Genomic DNA, 26,222 nt, shown 5'->3' with positions numbered 1-26,222 from the left:
TTGGGAAGTGCAGCTGAACACCTGCCTTCCTGACCCATGGCAACTTCTTAGACCTAGCCAAAGGGGACTGACTGGTTGGTCCTGGGAGTGAGTGATGCTTCACTAGAGGAGACAGAGGTACTGTGACATCTGCCTTGAAGGAGGTGGTGCCACATCACCTCCTTAAGATGATTTCTCTGAACCCAGAAATGCCAACTATCCTCTTTGGAGGGCACAGGTGGTGGTAGCCCAGCTTCAGGCATGTATGAAGGAAACAGATTATCTGAAACTGTTTCAGTCTGACTTCATGCCCAGTCACTGCACAGGAAAAGCCTTGGTCACCCAAGGGGGACGGGGTGTGTCTGGGACTGTTCAGTGGCATGGAAGCTGGTCTGTTGGATCCTGCAGGCTTCAGTCTTGCCCCCTATGCTATTCTACATCCACCTGAAACCACTGGAAGCTGTCATCAGGAGATCTGGTATCACCAACATGCAGATGACACCAGATTTCTCTCTCTACTCCATCTGAATCAAGAGATGAGGTTGAAGCGCTAGGTGGTGATGGAGACTGGATGTGGACCAATAAACTGCAGCTGAATCCTGAAAATACAGAGGTGTTTATGAGTCTGGGGGATGGGAAGATGGGCTGCTCTGGACGGAGCTGCACTCTCTTTGTACGGTTAAGTCTTTGGAGTTGGGGCTTCCATAACTAATATGGGAAGATAACAGGGAAATGCCTAGTTGCAGAGAGAAGCCGCAAGAAGGAATTGAAAGGAAAGGTTTTCCCAGACAATTTCCTTCACAGGCAAACGGCACTTGGGAAATAGCAAATTACCAGTTTAATTTAAAGGCATGCAACCTAGCTCTTACCACACAGCAACTGAAGGACAGCTCTCACTTGGGTTTTGTTTTTCCGCTCATGAGTTACTACACTAGCTCTGCATCTTAACAAAAACAGCCAGCAGCAGTTGCTAAGCCAGACAGTGTCTCGTCTCCCTGAAAGATGTGCCAAGAGGAGGAAAATCTCTTCCCTCCACAAAGGCTATTTCACGAAAACCGGACTTTTCTTTTCGGTCCGCAGTTCTAACAGCCTCATGCTCCTTTATTCAAAGTTACAAAGCAGGAGGAAACAAAGTATTTCCAGGATTACACTGAAAACACATTTCTTAGAATGGCTGGCAGGAAATAGGGGAAATAAACCCCAAGGCGGGTTTAAGTTCAGATTTGTTTTTTTCTTTTAAAAAAGCCAAGTTAATTGTCAGAGTCCTTATAGATTTCCTTTAGAGCTTTCGTCACATCTTAACCTAAGAAGGGTTTGCTGGATCAGGCCAATGGCCCATCTTGTCCGGCATCCTGTTCTCACAGATGCCTGTGGGAATCTGGCAGGCTAGATCTGAGAACAAGGGCCCGCTCCCCTCCTGCCGTTTCCAGAAACTGATTTTCAGAAGCATTACTGGCTCCAGCTGTGGAGGCAGAGCGTAGCCATTGTGGCAAGTAGCCCTCACCTCAATGAATTTGTCTAATCTTCTTTGAAAGCCTGCTAGGCTATCGCTGCCTTCTGCTGTATGAGTGGAGGTGGCCAAGAGAGTCTGTCTGTGTGCTGACTAGCAATTTTAAAATAGAGATGGGGGTATTAAGTTTATTTTGACTCTAACTTCTATGGAGAGGGGAAGGGGTTTCTTAGTGAGAGAATAACGTAACACGTAAGTCTTTTGAACTGTTGTTCATTCATTCCAGCTCACTATTGCGTTTAGTAAGGTGAGTTTGAAGTGAAGAGGGCATGACCTTAATTTTGTGAAGACCACAAACTTCACCTTTACAGTTCCTGAATCACTTCGTTGTTGTTTAGTCGTTTAGTCGTGTCCGACTCTTCGTGACCCCCTGGACCAGAGCACGCCAGGCACTCCTGTCTTCCACTGCCTCCCGCGGTTTGGTCAAACTCATGTTTGTAGCTTCGAGAGCACTGTCCCACCATCTCGTCCTCTGTCGTCCCCTTCTCCTTGTGCCCTCCATCTTTCCCAACACCTGAATCACTAAGTCACCTTAAAACGTTTTCATTATCTGTATGAAGTCTGGTTTCTGCTTGCAGGAGAGTGATAATTAAATCTTTCTGGAAGCTACAAGGATTAGTATGCCGATCTTTTTTCCTTTTTCTTTTTTTTTGCAACTATTGTGGATCAGGATGTTAATTGTTCTTCCCAGGTCAAGTCACAGATAGTTCATGAGCTGTATATTTTATATTAAACTCATGCTGGGTGCACGAATGCCATGATCCATAGACATAAAGCATGTAGAAAGTTCAGACTAGCACCTATCATTACAAGCATCACGTAAGCCTCCATGATTGACAGAACTGACTCATGGAGGGTAGGTCTAAGCCACTGACTGTCACTAGGTCATGTGGACATGAATCCATAAGGAAATTGTGCATTCAGCTACCCTCCTTTACTGGGACATACTGCAGCTCAATCGGCATGTCCTAGAATCACTTTTCTGGCTTCAGAGATTTCATCTGATATGGCCCAAAGATTTTCAGATAGATCACCACAACTGTAAGATTTAGAAATTTGCCTTAAAATAAATCAGAACAGAGGTTCCCAAACTGCTGATGCCAGTATCACACTTAGTGGTTTTCCTAAACATATTCTTACACTGATCATCTCAGCACAACACTATCCACTTCCTTTCCTGAGCCACTAGCTCAGCACTCCAGTGTGATATAGAAGTCTCGTCAATAACAGGAAACTGTGAATGGGAAAACACTAAAGGGAGAAGAGCGCGCTGCAGAGATTTGTCAATAGAATGGAGAAAGTAAAGGAAGCTACGAAAGCTAATCTGTGGACAGACACACAGCTCTTCTTACATGAGCTAGAAAACTGACCCAGATCCTGTGATCATCATCGGATGTCCTTCTTCATGTGCCTCCACCACAAGAGGCCTGGAGGGCAGCAACACGAGAGCAGGGCCTTTTCTGCAATGGCTCCCGTTTGTGGAATGGTCTCCCTAGGGAAACCCTCCTGGCGCCTTCATTACATATCTTTAGGTGCCAGCCAAAAACATTCCTCTTCTCCCAGGCCTTTGGCTAATTAAATAATCTGTGGCCTTTTAAACTTTGTGTGTGCGTGTGTTTCTGTTTGTTACTGTGTTATGTACTTTTGGTTTTTTATACTGAAAATGGCCCTGTGATCCTCAGATGAAGGGGCAATATAGAAATTTAATGGATGATAATATAATAGAAAACTCAATTTCCCACTTCATAAAGAAGGATCTGCAATCCCATATGACTCCAGTGTTGCATCACTCCATTTTTTCAAGAAGTGAGCAGGTGGCAACGGAGGGAACTGTTACGTTTTCTCCTTACCTCTTATGCCCTTAAGGAATTGTCGGGGGGTTTCAGGAATTTTCCTGTGCAGAGTCCGCACAACATGCACACACGGGGAGAGACAGCTTTTTGTCTACACAGCTATGCTTGTTTGGAGATTTTTAACTCCTCCATATAAAAAAAAGTAACTTCAGGGCAAACTTCTTTTAAAAAGAAGAAAGAACCGATACCAATAACTGGCAACAATACTCCTCCTGTACCTGTATACAGACTGAACATCCACATTGCTTGAGTATCTTGAAGCCAATGGCAATAAATAAAGCAAAAAAAATAAGTAGTCTGTATCTCATAAACACACCTCTTTTTATCCAAGTGCTGCTTCTGGGCTTGTGGCCAATGTGATATTTAATTAAAGTCTACCCACTCTTGATTCTCTCTCAATAACTTGGTTACCATCTTCAACGGCCATTAAAGGAATCTCATTACACAAACTGAGCTTCTGCTGAATTTCCAGATGTTGCAATGGTGTGATTTTGAATGAAGTGGCAGTTTGCATGCCAACAGAAGGCCACAGATAGACTTTTCAAATCAGTGAGATATCATAGTTATCTGTCTCCACCACTGAGGGATGGTGTGAATTTGCAATTGTAATAATAATAATAATAATAATAATAATAATTTATTTATACCCCGCCCATCTGGCTGGGCTTCCCCAGCCACTCTGGGCGGCTTCCAAAAAAGTCGGGGTTGCGGCGCTCATCTCGCTTTACTCGCTTTACTGGCCGAGGGAGCCGGCGTACAGCTTCCGGGTCATGTGGCCAGCATGACTAAGCCACTTCTGGCGAACCAGAGCAGCGCACAGAAACTCTGTTTACCTTCCCGCCGGAGCGGTACCTATTTATCTACTTGCACTTTGACGTGCTTTCGAACTGCTAGGTTGGCAGAAAAAATACTGTAAAACATCAAACATTAAAAGATTCCCTAAACAGGGCTGCCTTCAGATGTACTCTCCCGGCCTAGGACAACACACAGGCTTCGATAAGAGACAGATCTTCAGGAGGGGACTTTGCCTGCACTCCCTGCTTCTCCATCCCAGATTTGTCCTGTCCTATAATATGCTGTCAGGCAAGGGTGTTCCCGTGATTGTACTAAGGGCCTTACATTTTAGAGACAGGGAAATCGAACCCTTCTTCCTGTACAAAGCTGAGTGTGACCTTACAAGCTAAACCTTGGAACTGAGGTTACCTTCTATATCTCATCGCCAAGGAAGACTGTTACCTACCCATTGTGGATAAGGAAATCTGAGTAATTAAACTGGTGTCTTGTTACCGAGAGACTAAAAATATTTCAGATTCCCTACAGCTCTGTCAAAGCTATGAGCCAAAACCAAACTACTCAGAGACAGTGGAGTTTGCTCAGTATTGGAAGTTCAGATCTCGCATTAGTCCACAAACGTTTCTCCATGTGGGAAGAGGCTAGGCACTAACTGAAGGGAAAAGGAAGTCTTACATGCGCCATTCTGACTTCTGTAAAAGGGCGACATGCAAACATATAAAGTGACTCTTTAAAATATGTGTTTCATTCCTCGTGAGCAAAAAGCATGCTGAAGTTAAAAGCGAAGAACTGTTTTGGTCATTACATATACATTAAGCTTGCAACTTACTACGTCAGGGTGAGGAACCTTTGGCCCTCTGGACATCGCTAGAGTCCAACTTCAGGCAGCTTTTATCCAAATAATAACCCACTGAGAGGGCTGATCATTCTGTGAAATGAATGTGTGACTTTCAGCCAGTGATTTCTAAAGTCAGTGTATGCATGCTTTCTTTCTCTATAGTTTGCAATTAACCAGCAGAGTTATAATGAAATCATCTGTTAAGGGTTTTAAATTTTGTGTGAAATATTTTGTTTAGCATGGGAGACATTAAGCTATACAGTGGTACCTCGGGTTACATACGCTTCAGGTTACAGAAGCTTCAGGTTACAGACTCCTCTAACCCAGAAATAGTACCTCGGGTTAAGAACTTTGCTTCAGGATGAGAATGGAAATCATGCTCTGGTGGCGCGGCGGCAGCGGGAGGCCACATTAGCTAAAGTGGTGCTTCAGGTTAAGAACAGTTTCAGGTTAAGTACAGACCTCCAGAACAAATTAAGTACTTAACCCGAGGTACCACTGTATGTTATCTCTCTCACACTGAACAAAATAACATTTTCACAGGAAGTTCACCAGTCCCTGGGATCTGAACCATGATCTTTCACACACAATTTAAAACTCTTAACAGATGACTTCATAGCACAGAAATTATGAAAGGGGAGGAAAAATCTAAGCATATTTCCTTTACCCCATTGTAGTGGCTAAATAAGATCACATTGCTCACGGCAGTCAGTCTTCTGGCCATTTGAACTGGAGTCTGAACCTTATCACTAAATGCAGCACTCCTTCAAATTAGGCTATAACCTTTTTTAAAAGAAAAAAGAAGGACCTTAGGGCTACATAGAAAGTTATGACAATATTCGAAGCGCTTAGTGAAATCTCAGAACACCCTGGGGAAGAACACGCCAAACAGGTCCTAGTGGAAGTCTGCAATGCTCTGTGTTGTTCCTTGTGACATTAGCAGAAGACAAACTTGTGTCTAATAGACAAGACGCAATAGGGGATGGGGGTAGGTGAAGGTTTTGGAAATGGTATAAGTGCAATTTACTCTGAACAAAAGGCCAAATTAATTGTTAACAATGTGGTGATGGAGGAATTTAAGATAGAAAAAGGGACACGACAAGGTTGCCCAATCTCTCCACTGCTTTTTATATCTGTCCTGGAGGTCCTGTTGAATATGATTAGAAGGGACCAGTTGGTTAAAGGTATACAAGTCGGAGCTAAACAGTACAAACTGAGAGCATTTGCAGATGACTTAGTATTGACATTACAGGAGCCATATCTAGTACTAAAAGAGTTTTGGAACTGATTCAAGAATTTGGTCAGGTTGCAGGATTTAAACTGAACAAGTCAAAAACAAAGGTTTTAGAGAAAAATTTAACAGCGATTGAGAGAGAGAGGTTTCAGAACGAGACAGGTTTAACAGTGGTTAAGAAAGTGAAATACCTGGGGATTAACATGACAGCTAAAAATGGGAACTTATTTAAAGACAATTATGAAAAATGCTGGGCGGAAGTGAAAAAAGATTTAGAAATTTGGTGAAATTTGAAGCTTTCATTGCTAGGCCGTATTGCTGCGATAAAAATGAATGTATTGCCTAGAATGTTATTTTTGTTTCAAACATTGCAAATTTTGGATAAAATGGATTGTTTCAAGAAGTGGCAGAGAGACATTTCTAGATTTGTCTGGCAGGGCAAGAAGCCTAGAATAAAATTTAAAATATTAACGGATGCAAAGGAAAGAGGTGGATTTGCCCTGCCAGACCTTAAACTTTATTATGAATCGGCAGCTTTCTGCTGGTTGAAAGAATGGCTACTTCTTGAAAACACAGACATCTTGGATTTAGAAGGTTTTAATAATGTATTTGGATGGCATGCATATTTATGGTATGATAAGGTCAAAGCACATAAAGCATTTAAAAACCATATTGTCAGGAAAGCATTGTTTAATGTCTGGATAAGATATAAGGACTTACTTGAAAACAAAACCCCAAGGTGGTTGTCTCCGATGGAAGCGAAGGCTCAGAAAAAACTCAATATGGAGGCCAAATGGCCGAAATATTGGGAAATTTTGGGACAAGAGGGAGATAAATTGAAATTGCAGAGTTTTGAAAAACTAAAAAACAAAGTGCGAGATTGGCTTCATTATTATCAAATAATGGAGGCATACAATTTGGACAAGAAAATTGGATTCCAGGTGGAAAAAACAAAATTGGAAACAGAACTGTTAGATCCCAAAACTAAGACTTTGTCAAGGATGTATAACTTGCTGTTGGAATGGAATATTCAGGATGAAATGGTGAAATCTGCTATGATTAAATGGGCACAAGATGTTGGACATAACATTATGATGGCTGACTGGAACAGTTATGGACCACAGGTATGAAGTTTACGGCATGTAATGCCTTAAGAGAGAATATTATGAAAATGATATACAGGTGGTACATGACACCAGTCAAGCTTGCAAAAATCTATCATTTGCCCGATAATAAATGTTGGAAATGTAAAGAAACTGAAGGTACATTCTTTCACCTTTGGTGGACGTGTCCAAGGATTAAGGCTTTCTGGGAGATGATATATAATGAAATGAAAAAGGTATTTAAATATACCTTCCTGAAGAAACCAGAGGCCTTTCTCCTGGGCATGGTCGGCCAATTGGTGCCAAAGAAGGATAGAACTTTCTTTATGTATGCCACAACAGCAGCAAGAATACTTATCGCAAAGTATTGGAAGACACAAGATCTACCCACCCTGGAAGAATGGCAGATGAAGGTGATGGACTATATGGAATTGGCGGAAATGACCGGCAGAATCTGAGACCAGGGAGAAGAGTCGGTGGAAGAAGATTGGAAGAAATTTAAAGACTATTTACAGAAATACTGCAAAATTAATGAATGTTAGAATGATGTTGGATTGAAGTTAAGTGGTTTTCAGCAGTAATGTTATAAAGATGTGTAAAAATGGATTGTTAACAGGGGATAATCTAAAGTTATAATATATTAAGATTAAAGATTAGGATAAAAACAAAGAGGGAAAGGATTTGCTGAACCAACTAATTGAACTGGATACAAAAAAGGGAGGTGTGAGGTGGTCTGAGGAACAAGCGAATGAAAGATAAGACACGGAAAGATTGAATTGTTTTTAACTGTTTTTATTTTGTATTTTTTCTTTTTCTTTTTGTAATAATTTGAAAACTTTAATAAAAATCTTTTTTTTAAAAAAAAAAGACGCAATAGTTCAGGTTGCAAAAGTGTACCACCCCACTGCACAGAATTTGGACTTTTAATTTTAAAATATTAAGCACCAAGCACACACACCCCTTTATTATTTGGAAATTTAAGATAAGAAAAAATATAAAATATAAATAAAACTAATAATAATAAAAACCACTATAATCAGTTCACATTAAAGATACAGTAACCACCAGGGCATGCATCTTAAGTTAAATATATGAGTTTTTTTAAAGTTTTCTAGATGTCCAAATGGGTAGCCACATGAAATTGATGCCACTCTATGCAATATGTTCAAACAAAGCCAGGGCGGAGTGGTCCTCAGATCACTGGGCAATGGATGTGTGTGCGTTTCCTGTTAAAGCACTCTTAAAGGATCCATGAAAAGCTAGAGAATGCAAGTTCTACTAGACAGAGATGACATGATGGGTTGCACTACCATTATGCCAACAAGTTCAGTAACGTGCTGTAACTGAAAGATGCAGAAGGTGGGTTTTAACTTAAATCCAATACTTTCATTCAGTAAGTATTTTTCTTGTCTGGACAGCAACCCAGATCTTAACTTGCCTCGCACTACAATCTCATGCACATTGACTGAGAGGAAATTCCCACAGAGTTCAATAAGACAAACTCCTAGGAACTGTGTAGAATTTGCAGCCTTAAGTCACACTAGTGGATTCAGATCTCAATGATATTGCATGCTCCCTCTAGCATTAATTTGAAAAAAAAGGGGGGGTTTCTAGCTTCGTTAATGAAATAAGGCTATCCAAGTGAATGTTTACACTTCAGGTGAGGAATGGGAATTTGATCCTGAATTGCTTAAGATAATTATGACAATGGCAGATGCAGCACTGCAGCCTTCACCATGGTCGGCCAAATATAACCCTCTACCTTTGGCCCTACAGGAACTTCTCCCTGCAGGTAGCAAATATTTGTCAGATTAGGAGCCTGCCTTTTTATTACTTGGCAGCTGGCACAGGCCACTTTCCTGAGTCGACTTGGCCACCCTTACATTTCCGCTCCCCCCCCCCTTCTTTCCTTGGGAGGGTAAGGCTGGAGAGCTGGGCTGATAGAAGGCTTTTTATCTGCTCAAAGCCAAACAAGTCAGCTACTGTACACTTAGGACCTTATACACTGAATAATCATTTACAACAGATTTAACTTAAACATTCTCTCTGTTTTCTTTAGCTGTCAACACTTTCTGGATTTCTCTGCGACTGAAAGCACTGCTTCTAGCACTGCAGTGAGGGGAAACAGGCTTTAAGGAGTTCACTGTGCCCCTTATATTCCCTAGACTAAGAAAAAAAGCACTGTTCAAACCATCTTGCTCAGCTGGGCTCATAGCCATCCAATGCATCTGGTGGGGTCTCCTGTAAAGTCCTGCTCACTAAATCAGGGACGTCCTTAGGATGGTCAATAAAAGTCTGGCTTAATTTGTACTAAATGTATGGTAACCATGGCCAACTTTAACTACTGCTACAGAAAAGGGCCCCAGCAGGACTATACACAAACACCTACGCCTGAAGGATGGACCTATTCCATCCAATTCATGTTTCAATCCGCTTCAAGGTCTCCTACCTGGCGCATGTTCCTTCAATCGACACATTTTTGACCATGAAAGAGTACAGCCTTTGCAATTCAGTATGTTTTATTATAGGACTTAAATGACAAAACATTGCCATTTCTTTGTTTCCAACAAGACACGGCTGGCACAGCACCAAAGAACTCACACAAAGCAGTTTATTTCATCTGTACCATTTCGTTTTCTGAAGAGCAAGAAAAAAGGTTACTATTTCTGCCCGACGGAAGGGGCAATAAGAGGGACTCGCTGAAGCCAAATGTTTCACGATGAGGTCTGTTCTTCACTGCTTGTGGTCTTCAACATGCCACTCAAAATTTATTGGCAAGCTACATTTCCCCTCAATAACTCTTCCCCTGCCTTCAAACAACAAACAACTGAAGATAAATGTTTGGTAATTGACAGACCATAAGATATCAGAAGGAGAGACAGAAAGGGGGGAAAATGTGACAAGTCTGACAGAACTGCGACCAGCAGGCATTATACATGTATTCCTTGTCAGAAATAATGAAAATGAATTTCAGACATGTTGCAGACAGACAGAACAGAAAATGTTTTTATTTAGTGTCCAAATTCGCCTAACGAGCTGATGGTCAGCATGCCAGCAAAGCACAGACACTTGCAGGCACATGAATAGTTCAGTTGCACCAAATTAAACCAGAATAGTTACATGTGTGCATCCGTGCAGCATTTTCACTAGTGCTGTTGGTATTATTTCTTGTTCACATGGGATATAATGTGCAAAGGATATCCAATTTCTCGTGAAATTCATCTTCTTAAGAGAGCCTGAGAAGAGTGCTCCTATTTCTGTTTTAATGAGGCAGACCCTGCATTTCTCAAAGCTATTTAGGGACTTCACGGTGAAGGAGATTTATCCCTAGGTTTCAGAGGTCCAAAGCCATTCAACAGCACCACACTGGATCACGCAATAAGTGTACTAAGAATAGAGTACAATGTGCAGAACACTGAAGGCAGGGCCGCGTTATGCTATCCCAGCCTTGTAGCACAAAGACTCCAAAGTCTCTTTCCTAGCTCTTAAGTCAGAGGCCAGCAACCTTAATCGGAGGGTGGGCTGGTTGACGCTCCGTCCATCAGAGGATGGGCATGCACGCTCTTCCAGGTAAGAGGAGCGCCCGTGCGCATACACTATTTCCGGCGCTACTCTGACCTGGAAGAGCACCAGAAATAGTGTGTGCGCATGCGCACGGGTGCCGGACGCTTCTCCATCCCGCACGCATGCACACACACTATTTCCGGCGCACATCAAGGGTGGAGGAGCGCTCGTGCGCACAGGCACCATCAACCCGGAAGTTGGTCCCCGTGCCGCGCTGGTAAGAGCGGGCAGGGGTCGCCATGGGCTGGTTAGACAAGCCTCGCGGGCCGCTACCGGCCCATGGGCCTTGGGTTGCCGATCCCTGTCTTAAGCGCACTGGAAGAAGGAACGCCAAATGTCTCACACCTGAGGCAAGGGAACAGATCATCAGCAAGACCCTGTATACAACAAGAACATTCCTACTGCCAGGAATGTGGAGGTTAGTTAAGTTTCTCTATACCTAATTTTTGTGGGACCGCTGCTACCTTTTCTGGGTCTGCCTTGTTGGCAGTGGCCGTGTCACCAGGACGGCCTTTTTTTGGTTAGATGGGAGGGGAGAAGACTTGGAGCAGAGGAAAAGAGACACTTTGCCAGCCCTCAGACAATCAGCACAGAGTTCTTCTGCGACTTACCTGGGCATATTCTCTCTCAATTGCAGCCTTCTTCTGACTGAATATCCTACAAGAAACATGAAGGAAACGTCATCAAAACAGAGAGTATTACAGTGCAAATGCAACTGATGCACTTTAAAAATAAGTTCTGCAGAAGCTCAGTTTACTTTGTAGATTTGCCCTGGCAAGAAAACACACGGATGAGGAACATTAAAACATTATCGAGCAACTGCAGCTTATGGGTTCAGAAGCACTTCCGCCTCAAGTGGAGGACAGTTCTTGGGGATGCCACAAGATATTTCAACCAGCCCAGCTGAGACACACCCAGGCTTTTTGAAACGAACTGTTCCAGTTCTATCCTTAGCATGTTTGGCCAGTTTTTCCAAGTGCAAGACTCTCATCCCCTCTCAAAGAAATGTCCTGCTTCAGTCACATTGGCATAGATCCCCTTACTGTCAGTGAAGTGAAATGGAAAATTTCCCAGTGCTTCATTTTTCTGAGGATTTTTTTCCATTTCCTAAGTTCATTAGCGGCAAACTACAAATAAATATTAGGCAAGCCTAGCAATTTCAAAGGTTTTAAGTTAAAATAAATTAAATCACTCTCCAGGGCATCAGGACGGCTTTCTTTAAATGCAGGCTGAAAATCTGCATGTCAATTTACAATTCTATTCCTTGTAATGAACAAGTCCTAGTTGAGAGGTGAAAAGACATTCATTCTTTATTGGTGTTTATTTTATCAGTTTTCTACTTTTCAGCAAATTCAGTAAAGGTTTGCCAAGTAATAACCTGAACATTCCAAGATATATTTTAAAATTCTTGGTAATAAAAGCAACACCAGAATGAAATATATATAATCTACTTAAAAGGAAACTCTCAATAGAGAAATAACATAAAGACCATGTAACTGAAAACTGAGATTAAAACCTCCCAGTACTGTATTTTCTTATTGTTTTAGTTAGTCAATAATGGTTATAAATCATATGCTCTATATAAAATAACCCATTAATATTACATTATACCAGAAACTTAGAACCATAGAATTGCAGTTGAAAGGGACCAAAGATAATCTAGTCCAACCCTGTGCAATGGGGCTTGAACCCACAATCCTGAGATTAAGAGCCTCATGCTCTAGCAACACAGCTATATTTCCATGAAAATATATTCCAATTTTAACAGATGAGTTTCAGCTCAACACAAGCTTTCTTCAAGCTGTAGGAATTTACATCAATTCTTGTTATCTTTTAGGTACCAGGTCCTCATTATAACCATGTAATAGCCTTAATGGTATCAATAAATTCACACATAGCAATTCTTAATAATTTTGACAGGCTTCTTTCAGAGCTGTTGAATATTTCTACATGCCCACCTGGAAAGCCATATGGTATTGGTTCAGCACATCTCTAACACAAGTGCATCCTTATTTATTTTACTTAGTCATGTTGAGATTGAGATTTTTAATTGAGGTCACATAACACTGGTTCTGAAAGACCTGCATTGGCTCCCAGTACATTTCTGAGCAAAATTCAAGTGTTGGTGCTGACCTTCAAAGCCCTAAACGGCCTTGGCCCAGTATATCTGAAGGAGCGTCTCCACCCCCATCGTTTTGCCCGGACACTGAGGTCCAGCTCCGAGGGCCTTCTGGCGGTTCCCTCCCGCAAGAAGTGAGGTTACAGGGAACCAGGCAGAGGGCCTTCTTGGTGGTGGTGCCCTTCCATCAGATGTCAAGGAAATAAACAGCTATCTGACTTTTAGAAGACATCTGAAGGCAGCCCTGTTTAGGGAAAAATTTAATGTATGATATTTTATTGTGTTTTTAATATTCTGTTGGGAGCTGCTCAGAGTGGCTGGAGAAACCCAGCCAGATGGGCAGGTAATAAAAATAAAAATAATACTATATGATGACGATGATGAAAATGCTCTTTCTATATTTTCATTAATCACTACCTGACAATAATTTGATCATTAGGGTTTCAAATAATGCATTTTCATTCTTTTCATTCTCCATTAAACCACATAAAATTTAGATAACTCCTTCTGAGTCACCTGTAATTATACTAACAATTTTTCAAACCAAGTAAGTTACTGACTTACCTTTTTATATACTTCAAATGAAAATATTCAAACCAATTCTTTCTTTCCAATATTTTTATTAGCTTTAAATAATTTTTTCCCCTTTATTCATTTTTAAGAAGATTTAGGTGTACACATTCAGGCTTTAGTCAGGGCCGTGTGCTTCCTGCAATTCTGCATGAGTACAGAATATAGTGTTTAGAATGGAGTTATTATTCATAATCTTGGCTTGCTTTTTTTTTAAAAGCACGTTTCTGACTGCTAAAATCTGTGAAATTTTTCAAAGCCCTTGCCCCTCCTCTGATTAGCAAAACCATGATAAATTATGCGAGAGCAGGAGTTGCAGAAATATGCAAATTTGTGTAATTGCATCAAGCTATGGCTCACAGTTTAGCTTAAAACTTTTCTGTGTCCCCCCCCCCCAGCATAAACTAACAGTAGTGATAAAGCCTTGAGGATTTCCCCCTAAGAAGCTGACTTGAAACATAAGTTCAATTCATACTTGCTTCCTCTCATAGATGTCTGCTTTGTATGAGTCTCCCTTCAAGATAACTTGAAGCTCTATTGCAGGAACGAATACTGTACAGCAACCATGAGCGTTGCTCATGCTACTTTGTGAAAGAGTCAAGCAGCTTTTAAGATACAGAATAACCAACATCTGTTAGAAATGCCAATAAAGGCAGCATTTTACCTTTCGAAAATTACAGAAGAAAGTAAAAAACAAAAACAAAACTAAGTTATGTTGTACAAATAGACTAATTTTTTCCTGCATTCCAAATTAGTCAACAGCTGAAGCAGAAACTGATTTTTTTGTCGTCTTAATCCATTTTATAGCAATAGGCTCCCTACCCCTCAAACAACCTCAAATTAGTTTGCTTTGCAGCCAATTCACATAAAATACTCCTGTCTCTTGCGACAGCAGATAGACTAAGTTGCACAGAATGCACTACAATGATTAAAAACTTTCTTTTTGTCCCCTGTGATCATTATCAAGCAGCATGTTAGAAATCTTGCTTTGTAGCGATGCTATTCTAACGTACAGGAAAAGCCTCTCTTGCCCCCAATATTTAATTGCAGCATGAACTAGCTATTGCATTTTATTCTCTCTTTGCAAAGAATTGACTTAGGAAGAAGCAATACTGGAGATTGACAGTACCAGCCTTTTATGTTTTCAGGATTTGTGTTCTCTCCAGCTGTGTTACTGACATCCCTAAACAGACATATACAAAGCTTTTTTCCCCCCACCTCAGGACAGTTTATACAGGAACCCTCTTATGACATCTAGACGTTTATTACAAGACATCAAGAGAAACAAGATTTAAAGAGTCAGATTTCCCAAGAGTAAAGAACCTCTGCTAGCAGCAGGGGAAAAAGTCACTGATCTAAAACATTTACTGTCTTATCCTGAGTAATCTGACATTCCACATTTGTACAATGTCAAGAATTTCAGATTTAACAGTTTAATTCAAGAGAGGAGAGGGGGCTTGTTTGTTCACCAGCATTCTAGTAGTGAATGTTTGGCATTATATATTAACAAAAGCCTTCTGTAGCACTCATTAAAATCCTGGAAAGAGCCTATTTGCTTGCACAACCCCCTCCCCCATCTGTTATGCATTACGCACATGTATTCACAACTGCTGTTTTATATGCATGACTTCGACATTAATAATTGCTACAAAAGAAGGCTAAAGATGGTGAACTGCATTCCCTTCGACCTTGTCTCTGAGGCAGAAGCTGGTGTTTTCAAGAAATCTGTCAAGTAAAGAAACCTTGTCCTATCAGAGGTATTTATGCCGTATGCGTCCAATGTTTACCTTCATTTTTTCTATAAGAGCACACAGAAAAAGCAAAAGGTTTTGTTTTACATGACCAAGGTGGGGAAAATGCTTTGCCTGGTTTTTTTTTAATATGCTGATTTAAGTTCACATTTATCCTCCTAAACTACTCAGGGCCAGGAAGCACCTTTGCACAAGCATAAAATCATGTACCTGTTTTATGCCTCCTTTAAAAAGCAACTGCCTGGGCTTCATGGATGCAGAGTAAAATGTGACAATATGCAGACATCAGAAGAAGCTGCTCACACAGGAATCAGGGCTGGGCAGAAATTAGCAATGGCCTTTGGGTAGGGTGATGTGCAGCAGCCATATATTCTCCCACAGTTATATCAGGTCCTCATGACTCCGCAATGCATCTTTTCTTGCCCCCAACAATCCACCTGCCTCTCAAGTGCTCGCCAAGATAGAAAACAAACATGTAAATGCTTTAAAAAGCTTTACTTTGGAAACAGAATATGTGTAACAGTTAACCTATGTCAACCAGGGGATGGGGAGAGATGTCATTTTTGGTACAAAATTGGCTTCCTCTGCAAATTCTTCAGATGGGAATTTTATATACAACTCATTCATTTGAAATTAAGTGAGATTGTCATGTTCTGGCCTTCTTGTTACTGCCCCATTAAGATTTGCTAGACAAAGGATGGCTCCTGGGGCAGACCTGCCAAGCCAGCGAACCCCGCGGGGCCTCAGTTGTAACATGCGCCTGCCAAGCGCTCAGTAAATATAATTTATGTAGCCCCAGGTAAACTTCAAAAGAAGAGCTTGAGTCTCTGTCTTGTGCGCTCTGTTGGTTGCTAATAGAAAACAGGCAGCCATGAGTTTGACAGTTCTGCCCTAAAAGGGAGATTCCACCATGCTCTCTGAGAAGCGAGGGCCTCTTCTCAAAGCAGCAGACTTCAAAACCAGGGGAACTCCTAGAATCAATAAAAGGGAAGGGGTGGGGATAGAAACATGGTAGAGGTATTAGCCATGTCAGGAGACTGGTGTAGAATGGACATAGGGGATAGCAAGAAGGCGTGAGCCAAGGTTAGAGAGCACAATAGTCAGGACATTTCTGGTGCACTTCTAACCAGTCCCTGCTATTACATTGGGAAAGGGAGATATCCATGCATGCGTCCAGACAGACAATTAACAACAGACCCATTCACATTGGATGACTTCCTAAGGCGTAGTTAAAAGCAGCGTTTGAAATTCACCAGGTGCATTTTGCACCTGGCTATCCGTCACTTGCGACCAAGTGAAGATGCCCAGGCGCCACGATGTTGCCTGAAGTCTCCACCATCTGGAGATGCATGCCTGGGGATCCTCGGATTTTGACTATTTTCACACACTAGCAACACATCCCGTAGAATTCCATCCATCATATTTTATCCGCACGATCAGAAAGTTCTATTGAAAAACGCAGTTTTGGGGCCTTCTGGCCCCAAAATGGCAACTAGGTTTCCATTTTGGCAACTATAACACTGGTTTTAAGGAGCTATTTGGCGCCTATCTGAGTTTCTAACATTGGTTAAAAATCTGTTGCGTAAGACGGTTGACCCAAAGTTTCTTGCTGTCCCCACCATTCATTCTGCTGGATCCCCCTGCCTCTTTCTACAAATAAAATACTAGGGAAGGACAAAGGAAGCATTGAGAAAAAGCATACACAAGAGTTAGGGAAAGCTTTTCAATCCAATGGGAATGGAATGATGGAAGCCAACAATTCTCTCTCTCTCTCTTTTTTTTCCTTTTAAGGGCTGCTAGCTAGCTGCACCATGCTTCATATAAGTGTAGTTTATACGTTCAAAGATACACTTTGGACTTTCCAGGGGAACAGAAAGGCTAGCAACAGTACCCATGGGAATCACCTAAAACTGGTGAGAGGGGGATACATCAGTTCCTCCTCTATACATAACTGTGGAGGAAACTAGTATTATGTGGTCTGGCGTTTAAAAGAGTTCTTCCTCCTTATACCAAAACAAGCAAGCAGTGTGTGTGTGTGTGTGTGTGTGTGTGTACATACGTACACACACACACTTGACAGAACTTGGCAGGTTCATGAACAGCTCCAGTTTCAGAAGATCTGCAACAAACGTACCACTGCCGACAGAATGTAGCCTCCTTATATATTGTTTGCTGCAACTGGCGAGCTAGTTTATAGCCCTGATTAACAAATAATATTCTCCACACCATCTTGAAATGGATGCCTTTATAAAGCAATGCCACTGCAAGATCTTAAGTCAAGATGCAGCAAAGCGTTGCTTAAATGAATGGAAAAGACTAGCTTCAGAGAGCTAGAGCTAGATGACAGCTTTGTGGCTTTGAGTCTGTTTTAATACAGTGTTTATAAATCAGCTTCCTGCCTTGTACCAAGAACTGTCACAAGTTATAATTTATAAAATTTACAGTTATAAAGGCTCTTTAAGGAAGTTCACACTGCAGGAGGGAAAGGCAGTATAATTTTGTTTTGCTTAAAATAATTACTAATTACTATTTAAATTTACCATTTACCGCATAACACAATTGGCCAACTATTTTTTGGCATGTGTGGCACAGGAAAAAAAGCCCAAGCTAAGACTGTACCACTCCAGTTCCATACACGGCTCGCTGCCACTCATTGTGAAAGTAGATTGTGATATTTTTGTTTAAAAAGTATTTAAGTGCCTACCAATTGCATTCTTTTCTTTGTTTCCTTTTCCTATGTCAATGCATGGAGTCAGATTAAGCCCTCTCATTATCTTAGGAAGCTGGTGCATTTGAACTCAGAGAAACAGACTTCTAATGATTCTCAGAAGATCATGAAGACTCAAACTAAATTTGCCACACCTGCCAGCACATCCTCTTTCTATCACCCTTGTAGCTTTCAGATTGAAGTGAAACTGAAATTCAATGCAGGAAACAGGCTGGGATCGTAAAGGTTTAGAAAGTTACGGTGGAGCAGGGGCCAAAAGCTAATAAAGGCATTGAACGGTAATAGAAAGGAGCATGTTCATGAAAGCAGAGTGCCCAGACTTCAAAATCAACAAGACTGTGATTGTGGTGATCTTCTCAGGTATACTAACAGTGTGGAAGAACCTCATTTGACAAGGAGAATCTTTCAAGTGCTCTGGTGCACAATCTGATTCTAGTTTTGTATTCAACTGGTGAATGCAAGACACCCATCTGTACAGTCCAGTGTCAAATACCTGCTGGGGCAGCCAGAGTCTGCTCACAGTTTTCTCCAGTTGTCCAATGCTATCTTTTCCCCTTTAGTTATTCTCCATGGTCCCCCAAGACTTTTATACCAGGCTGAGTGCAGGCAGTCTTTTTTCAAGTTTCTCTCACATGTATATAATGCTCTGAGTCAGAGTTCAGGAAAAGTAAGTACTACACCTGTCCAGCAAATATAAAAAGGAATTTATTCTTTTAAGACATGTGGACTTTTCCACCCAGCTTTACTATAACATCCAATGATGGAAACCAAAGGAAAAAACCTTTGTTGCATTTACAATTGTAAGGCAATAAAACATGGGTAAATATATGACTTGCTAGCAAAGGGAAGCTTCTCTATGTCTGTGCTGCCACTTGTTTTCAAAAGGATGAAGCTTTTCCAGTGACTCAAAGTCTCCAGGTCTAATTTTTCCAACACTAGTTGCCATTCTGCCATCACTCTCAACATGCACTTTAAAAGCTACTTATCCAAGTTGTCTTTTAAAACCTTATTTATGAACATTATCTCCCACCTTTCTGAACCTAAATCCAATCAAGACAGCTTTCAAATAACATTCAATTATATACACAACAGCAGCATATTAAGGGGGGGGGACATAGCAGGATCTGCCCCACATGATAGTAGATGGGGGGTCACCCTGTGTTGCTGGGGGGTTACGACAACATTACAACTGAGGCAGGCCCTGATACGGTCTTTTTCAGTCTGCCTTCCACTCCCTGCAATCTCTCCCACACGACAGATTTTCAAGAAACCGCATGGAAGAGATATATGCTCAATCCATAAATAAATGGCCTAGTAAAGAGCCACATCGTCCCTTATAGTTGACGATGCCTCCACTTTTTGAAACATTCTTGGGATCCTAAGCCATTCTCCAATACCAAACTGATGTGATGAAAATGATGCGACACACTGTGTAGAGCAGGCACAAGGGTTCAAACTGAGCTGGGGAGGAGTAAAATCTAGGCGACCGCAAATTGTGGACCCCTGAATACAACCACCAAGGGCTATTCCAGCTTTATTAGGGTTACTTTACACGTCATTTGATGACCTGAGTTTGCTTATGAGCAGTGCTTTTTTTCCAACAGTGTGACGCGGCAGCTAAAAAAGCCAATGCAATTCTGGGCTGCATCAATAGGAGTATAGCATCTAGATCAAGGGAAGTAATAGTGCCACTGTACTCTGCTCTGGTCAGACCTCACCTGGAGTACTGTGTCCAGTTCTGGGCACCACAGTTCAAGAAGGACACTGACAAACTGGAACGTGTCCAGAGGAGGGCAACCAAAATGGTCAAAGGCCTGGAAACGATGCCTTATGAGGAACGGCTAAGGGAGCTGGGCATGTTTAGCCTGGAGAAGAGGAGGTTAAGGGGTGATATGATAGCCATGTTCAAATATATAAAAGGATGTCACATAGAGGAGGGAGAAAGGTTGTTTTCTGCTGCTCCAGAGAAGCGGACACGGAGCAATGGTTCCAAACTACAAGAAAGAAGATTCCACCTAAACATTAGGAAGAACTTCCTGACAGTAAGAGCTGTTTGACAGTGGAATTTGCTGCCAAGGAGTGTGGTGGAGTCTCCTTCTTTAGAGGTCTTTAAGCAGAGGCTTGACAACCATATGTCAGGAGTGCTCTGATGGTGTTTCCTGCTTGGCAGGGGGTTGGACTCGATGGCCCTTGTGGTCTCTTCCAACTCTATGATTCTATGATTCTTAAAAAAAAAGTGTTTAGGGGGACTCTCATTTTCCCACTCATACTGAAATACTGCCCCTCAATGAGGCCAAACTTAGATTCACAAAATGTTTAGGGGGACCCCTGTGTCCCCCCAGAAAAAAGCACTGCTTATGAGCCATTACAAAACAGACAGCAGAGACAGCACCATCACACGTGGTATTTTGATGGAGTGAGTTTACACGCTGGCTTGCAAGCCTTCAAGCTCTGACTGTAAGACATGGAATACATGCATGAACTGGTCCTTAAATCTCAAAAGCGCTGTTTCTACCAGTGCAGCTCACCTGTATCCCTCAACGAATGTATATGCAATTGACTGCGCAAGTTTCAACAGGCACCCACAAACCATTTCTGCAGGAAAGCCTTTTTGCGTTTTGCTACACCCCCACATTAAACAGGGTTGGGGTTTTTTGTCAGTTTGTATTATTTGATCATGAATGTTGCAGTATTTGACAAGAAACTTCTCCAATGTTAAGCCCTTGGCTCTCAGCTTGAGCAAAATGCCTGGGAACTTCAGCTTATGCTTATGAAAAGGTTAGCAGTGCAGAGAACACATGAACCTCAAGGCTCCAAAAGCAAAAGGCAGTTTTAAAACAAATAAACAAACAAACTTTGGGATTATTTGTTGTTTTGCAACGTTTTGGCAAAATATTTCCGGATGCCTGGAACTGGAACAAGTGAATCTCACTGCTGACAAGAAGCCATTCCTCTAGCCTGCTGTTTTACCACTTGGCTGCGGCTTAATTTCTGGATGTCACCCTCTGCGCTTTTGAATGCGCAGATTCTGCTTGTTTAATTCTTTTACACCATTAACATTTGAAAATGCTTCCAAGATTCTTCAGAGGCACAGGACAAGTTCTAAACGTAATGCAGAAAATTATTTTCCTTCTGGTCCTATGTTTCAAAGGTCATGTTGATTTTTCATATGTAAAGTTTTGCCAGGTTGTAAATGCAAACAAAAAGTCTACATTGAGAAATAATATTTCCTTCCTGTTGGTTCATGTTCTGTTATGCAAGGACTATTATATAACCTAGACTGCCTCAGGTTCCAAAATAGTGCACGCAGCTGCTTTCTCTGCTGCCAAGCGGAAGATATGTTGTTTTCTTTTGATTACCTATAGATATTTAATATTAGACCATTACACATAATAAAAACCATCTAGTTTCAAGAGGTCCAGCCAGTTACATCTTAAGCTGGGAAATGAAGTTTTGTCTTTGACACACTGTGTTCACTCTACTGCCCCAAATTCTAAAAAGCAACTACCCCTATAAAGGCTATTATGTAAATCTTTCTGCCACGGAGGGTTTCCCGTTTAGTTCCTTGGAAAAATAAAACTAAAGATGGTCAATTAACATGGGGACTGACAGCTCTTTCACTAACCATTGTCTTTACACTGTGGTTTAACACAAAGGTTCAACCAGTATGAAACATCTATTCTTCCTACCTGGCTGTCATTTATTACTGACCAAAAGCCATATGCAACAATACAGGACAGGTGGCAGTCAGTTACAACACTGTGAAATTGTAAACTTGGCTTTATAGCTTTACTAGAAGCAATTAAATGACGTCTCGTTTTAGCACAGAAACTGTGTCACCCAAGATTTTGCATGCAGAAGTCAGATTCTATTGTCCTGACACCATATCTATTTAGGACTTGTAAGTTCTATATAAAACCTTTTAACCCCAGCAGCATGAATATATATATGTAAACACCAAGAGGAAAAATATTCTAGTCTGTGTAACTGTTTTAAAAATGGAAAAGCCACATACTGTAAAGGATTACAATGCGTTGCTATTGGCAACAAAGCTTAAAAAAAATCAGATTGGGGCATCTAGAATTCCCTTAGCAATAGAAGTAGTAAATCCTAGGCAGCAATTCTGCTTTCGTCAGAAAGACACTGGAGTACATCAAATGCTTAGAAGAACATTTCATCCTAGACACAATGGAGTACCAAGACTGGTGGTTTTTCCCAGGGGGGAGGGGCAGGGCGGGGTAGCTATGGAAGAAGGTAACCATAGAATTGCTTGCATTAAAATGAAAGCTGCTAGTAACACATGGGCTCAATTTTATACACGATTTTATATATACAACGACAAATATGCTAGAAATACATCATAAAAGCCCTGACTGGCTTTTGCTGTTGGTAATTACTTCATCTAGACCAGCGATGACCAAACTTGGCCCTCCAGCTGTTTTGGGACTACAACTCCCATCATCCCCAGCTAACAGAACCAGTGGTCAGGGATGATGGGAACTGTAGTCCCAAATAGCTGGAGGACCAAGTTTGGCAATCACTGGTCTAGACAGTATTAAGCTACCCTTTAATTAAATTAGATTTTTTACTGAACAAAGAACAAAAGTAGTACAAGTAATTTCTACAAAATCAATCCTCTTTCATATTTCCAGGAATTAGCAGGCAATAGCTAGTGCTGTCCCTCTAACAAGAATGCTGATACAACAATCCAATGGGTTATCTCTTCACATATTGTTTATATATATATCACCAGATGAACTCAAGGGCTGGCTCAAGGGCTGGACTCCAAAGTATGCTACCTGTACCCTACAATCCTTGGAGACTCATGTACCACCAACATATTTAACAGTGGAAAACAGCCACTGGGTATCCTTTATTAACTGGCAAAACCATTGAAGAGGTATTTTCTGTTAAAGCTCCACTCAATCCTGAGAGTTAACAAAAAGTCTGAGCATCCTTAAGAACATATAAAGTTTATTTGAGCAAGCATGTGAGTTTTGCAACTACTATCTCACCAGTTCCAGCAGAGAATTCAACAGCCGCCTGACCACTTGGTCAAACTATCAAGTGCCTCCTCTGGTAGCAAAGACCTGCAACCCTGGAATAGAGTTGCATGCAAACTGCACATGTGATCCTGTATCCCTTTCTGAGTCGAGCATAAAAGCAGCTCTTTCCTCCAAGGAAGAAATGTCATCACTCATTGTGATTCAGGAACCTCCTGTGTCCACAGCGAACCATCAGATACACCTATTAATGTACTAAGATAGCATCAGAATTAGAATGACCTTCCAATTATAAATGCCAGTGCAAATAAAAATGTATTGCAGCACTTCTAGGAAGTGCTTGAGTTTATTGGCAAATCTCCAGAAGGAGTGCCAGAACTGCAGGATACCCCATAATACAAGCTTGATGCAAAGTTGAGAGGTCAAGATCACAACGGAACACATAGAGGAGGGCAGCTTCTAAATATGGGAAGGATCCAAAGTGTTGACAGCTCATAAAGCAAAACCCAGCTTCTTGAACTGAACCTGGATGACATGGAGCAATGGTCTGATGCACTCTGTGAACTTGGAGGATTTTGCATGCACAACACATCCACTGCCATCCCAGAAAGCATAGATGGGAAGAATATTGGAAAAATAATACAGTATGCAGTCTAGCATCTTCTTCTCAGCACCCAACCAAAAACAGGACATGAGTATGATAGCCCTCTCAAGCTTTTCAAGGTGTAGCAACCAGAACTGTAAACAATATTCTGAGAGTGAACATGATATACATTTATATAAAGGCATCACAATGTGGGTTTATTTTTGATCTTCTTGCTAATGATGTTCAGTGTGGAATCTGCCTTTCACATCTGCTGTGTACTGGGTTGACGTTCCACTGAACAATCCCCCACTACCCCAAGACCTCTTTCCTGCTTAGTCTACATCAACTCAGTCTATATCTGTGTATAGTTGAAAGAAGAATTTTTGTCCCAGTGTGCATCACATTAAGCTTTCACTGAATAACATTTGCCATTGTCTTGCCTGCTCAAAGCATTTCAAGAGATCATTTTGGAGCTCTATGAAATCCCTTTGTGTTCATTGCCCACACAAACAATCTGGAGTCTTCCACAACTTGGCCACCTCATTGCTCACCCCTTCTGGTCATTATATCTCACAGATCTACAATACAGCAGAAGTATGAGCTTGCAAAGTGATAACCAAGCAATATCTGTTCAGGTCTTGGAAGGAATGGAAATTTTAAGCTGCAGTAGCTTACACTCATGATCCAATGTTTGTGTACACTGGTGGAGTCACATGACTTTAGAAAAGAAAGAACAGTTGTATGGACATAGAACTGAATTTTGATATTTGCAAAGGTGTTACAGCTAAGACACGCAGTCAAGGTCACAGTGCTCACTGATGTTTGGATTTGCAGATGATAAAAGAAGGTACTGTTTCATGAAGTCAAAGCATTCCATGGCACATACCAAAAGCATACCGGTATGGTGCAGTTTTAGCTTGACACACAATTCTATCTGAAGCAGCTGCAAGCTTCACAAACACTTCAATGAAAAAGCAGAACCACGTGATATCTGTCCCCTCGTGTTATCATAATCTTTGAACATGTCACCTATACATCACCCATTTTATGGATATACTACACCACATGGTGCCAATTTATGTCACAGATAAACAAAAGTCTGGCTCTTTGGTATTCTGTAGTCAAAGCAAGATAAAAATCTATAGGAATTATAGCAAGAAACACTGTAATATCCACTATGGAAATTTGCAAACAACATTTAAACTTGCCAGAAAGGAGGGTTGGACCCCATCATTGTTAACGATGCGTATGACATATTAGTTATACACAACAAAGTAAATGTATATTTTTTCTTTAAAAGGGTGTTGTGTGCCAGGTTGGAGGGTTTATAACTGCCAAGGCCATCTTTTTTATTCACAAATCCCCAGGGCAACGGTTTCGACTCAACTCAGAAAATCTAACATGCTAGTTGAAACCATGGGTTGTATTCAATATAGCGGTCAGCAGATTGTGAAGGGAAAATCTTGTGCTGGTGCAACAGTGGAATTATCTCCCCCCTTTCATCCCCTGATACCCCTTTAAAGTAATTCTGTGGTTCCCCCAAACCCTCCAGATAAATTAATGGGGGAATAGAAAATCCTCGTACGTGAGCATTAACCCTTGTACTAACAAAAATGCTGCCCCGTATTTGTACAGCCAGGAGGAAAGGGGCAGGAATGCCTCATTCACAAATGGAACTCCACTCATGGTTCTTGGGATCCAACCCATAGTTCGAAATAGTGGCTAAAATGTCACTGCGTTCAGAGTTAATCTACTAAATCTCTCAAGACTATATTATGGGATACAGAATTTTCCAGAGACAAGATTAATGTAAATCTTCACCAGCCTAAGTTTCTGGACTGTATTTAACATATTACATATTGTAGTAATCTAACCTAGAAGTCACCAGAGCATGGATGACAGAGGCGAGGCTATCCCTGCCCAGATAGGGGCACAGCTGGGCCACCAGCCAAAGCTGATGGAAGGCTCTTCATGTCACCAAGGCCACCTGTGGCTCAAACAGTAATGGATCCCAAAGTACCCTAAACTACATATCTGCTCCCCATCAAGAGCAGGCAACCTCCCATCCATCCGGTCTAGGGAACTACCCACTAACAGTACCTCAGCCTTTTCTGGATTGAGCTTCAGTTTGTTGGCTCTCATCCAAGCCATTACTGAGACAAGACAATGGTCCAGCACATCCACTGCCCCACCTTCAGATGTACCGTATTTTTCGCTCGATAACACGCACCTGACCATAACACGCACAGAGGAGGAAAACAAGAAAAAAAATTCTGAATGAAACAGTGGATGTATCATTTTTGTGCTTCATGCTGCGGCCACAGACATGTGATTTGACAGTGAGTTTGGGGTAGCCCAATGCAAAGATCCTGAGGATCCATGTGGATCCATGCTTTGTTTTTTTTTTTTTTTTTTTTATAATATTTTTTATTACGTTTCTTTCCAAATTTTATACATTACAAACAAATAAGGAGTTTACAAGAAACCATTTTTTTTTTTTTTTTAACAAAAATCCCAACTTGGACTTCCCCACCCCTTCCGATTCTGCGTTCTTTATATTAACAATGTCAGCAATTTGTTACCTTATGTCAT

General features: G+C 41.3%; 1 protein-coding gene across 4 annotated transcripts in view; it reads right to left on the bottom strand.

Annotated features, from left to right (window-relative positions):
* FCHSD2 (FCH and double SH3 domains 2) overlaps positions 1-26,222 on the bottom strand; it is a 376,100-nt gene that overhangs the window by 331,495 nt on the left and 18,383 nt on the right. For all 4 annotated transcript variants that reach the window (XM_053385391.1, XM_053385392.1, XM_053385393.1 and 1 more), the window contains exon 3: positions 11,485-11,530. In XM_053385391.1, coding sequence (XP_053241366.1) covers positions 11,485-11,530 — 46 coding nt within the window. The remainder of the gene's footprint in view (positions 1-11,484; positions 11,531-26,222) is intronic.

This window comes from Podarcis raffonei, chromosome 4, assembly GCF_027172205.1.
Source record: "Podarcis raffonei isolate rPodRaf1 chromosome 4, rPodRaf1.pri, whole genome shotgun sequence".
In the NCBI taxonomy this organism is placed as follows: domain Eukaryota; kingdom Metazoa; phylum Chordata; class Lepidosauria; order Squamata; family Lacertidae; genus Podarcis; species Podarcis raffonei.
The sequence above is the reverse complement of the archived record's forward strand: the minus strand, read 5'-3'. Positions and strand labels throughout refer to the sequence as shown.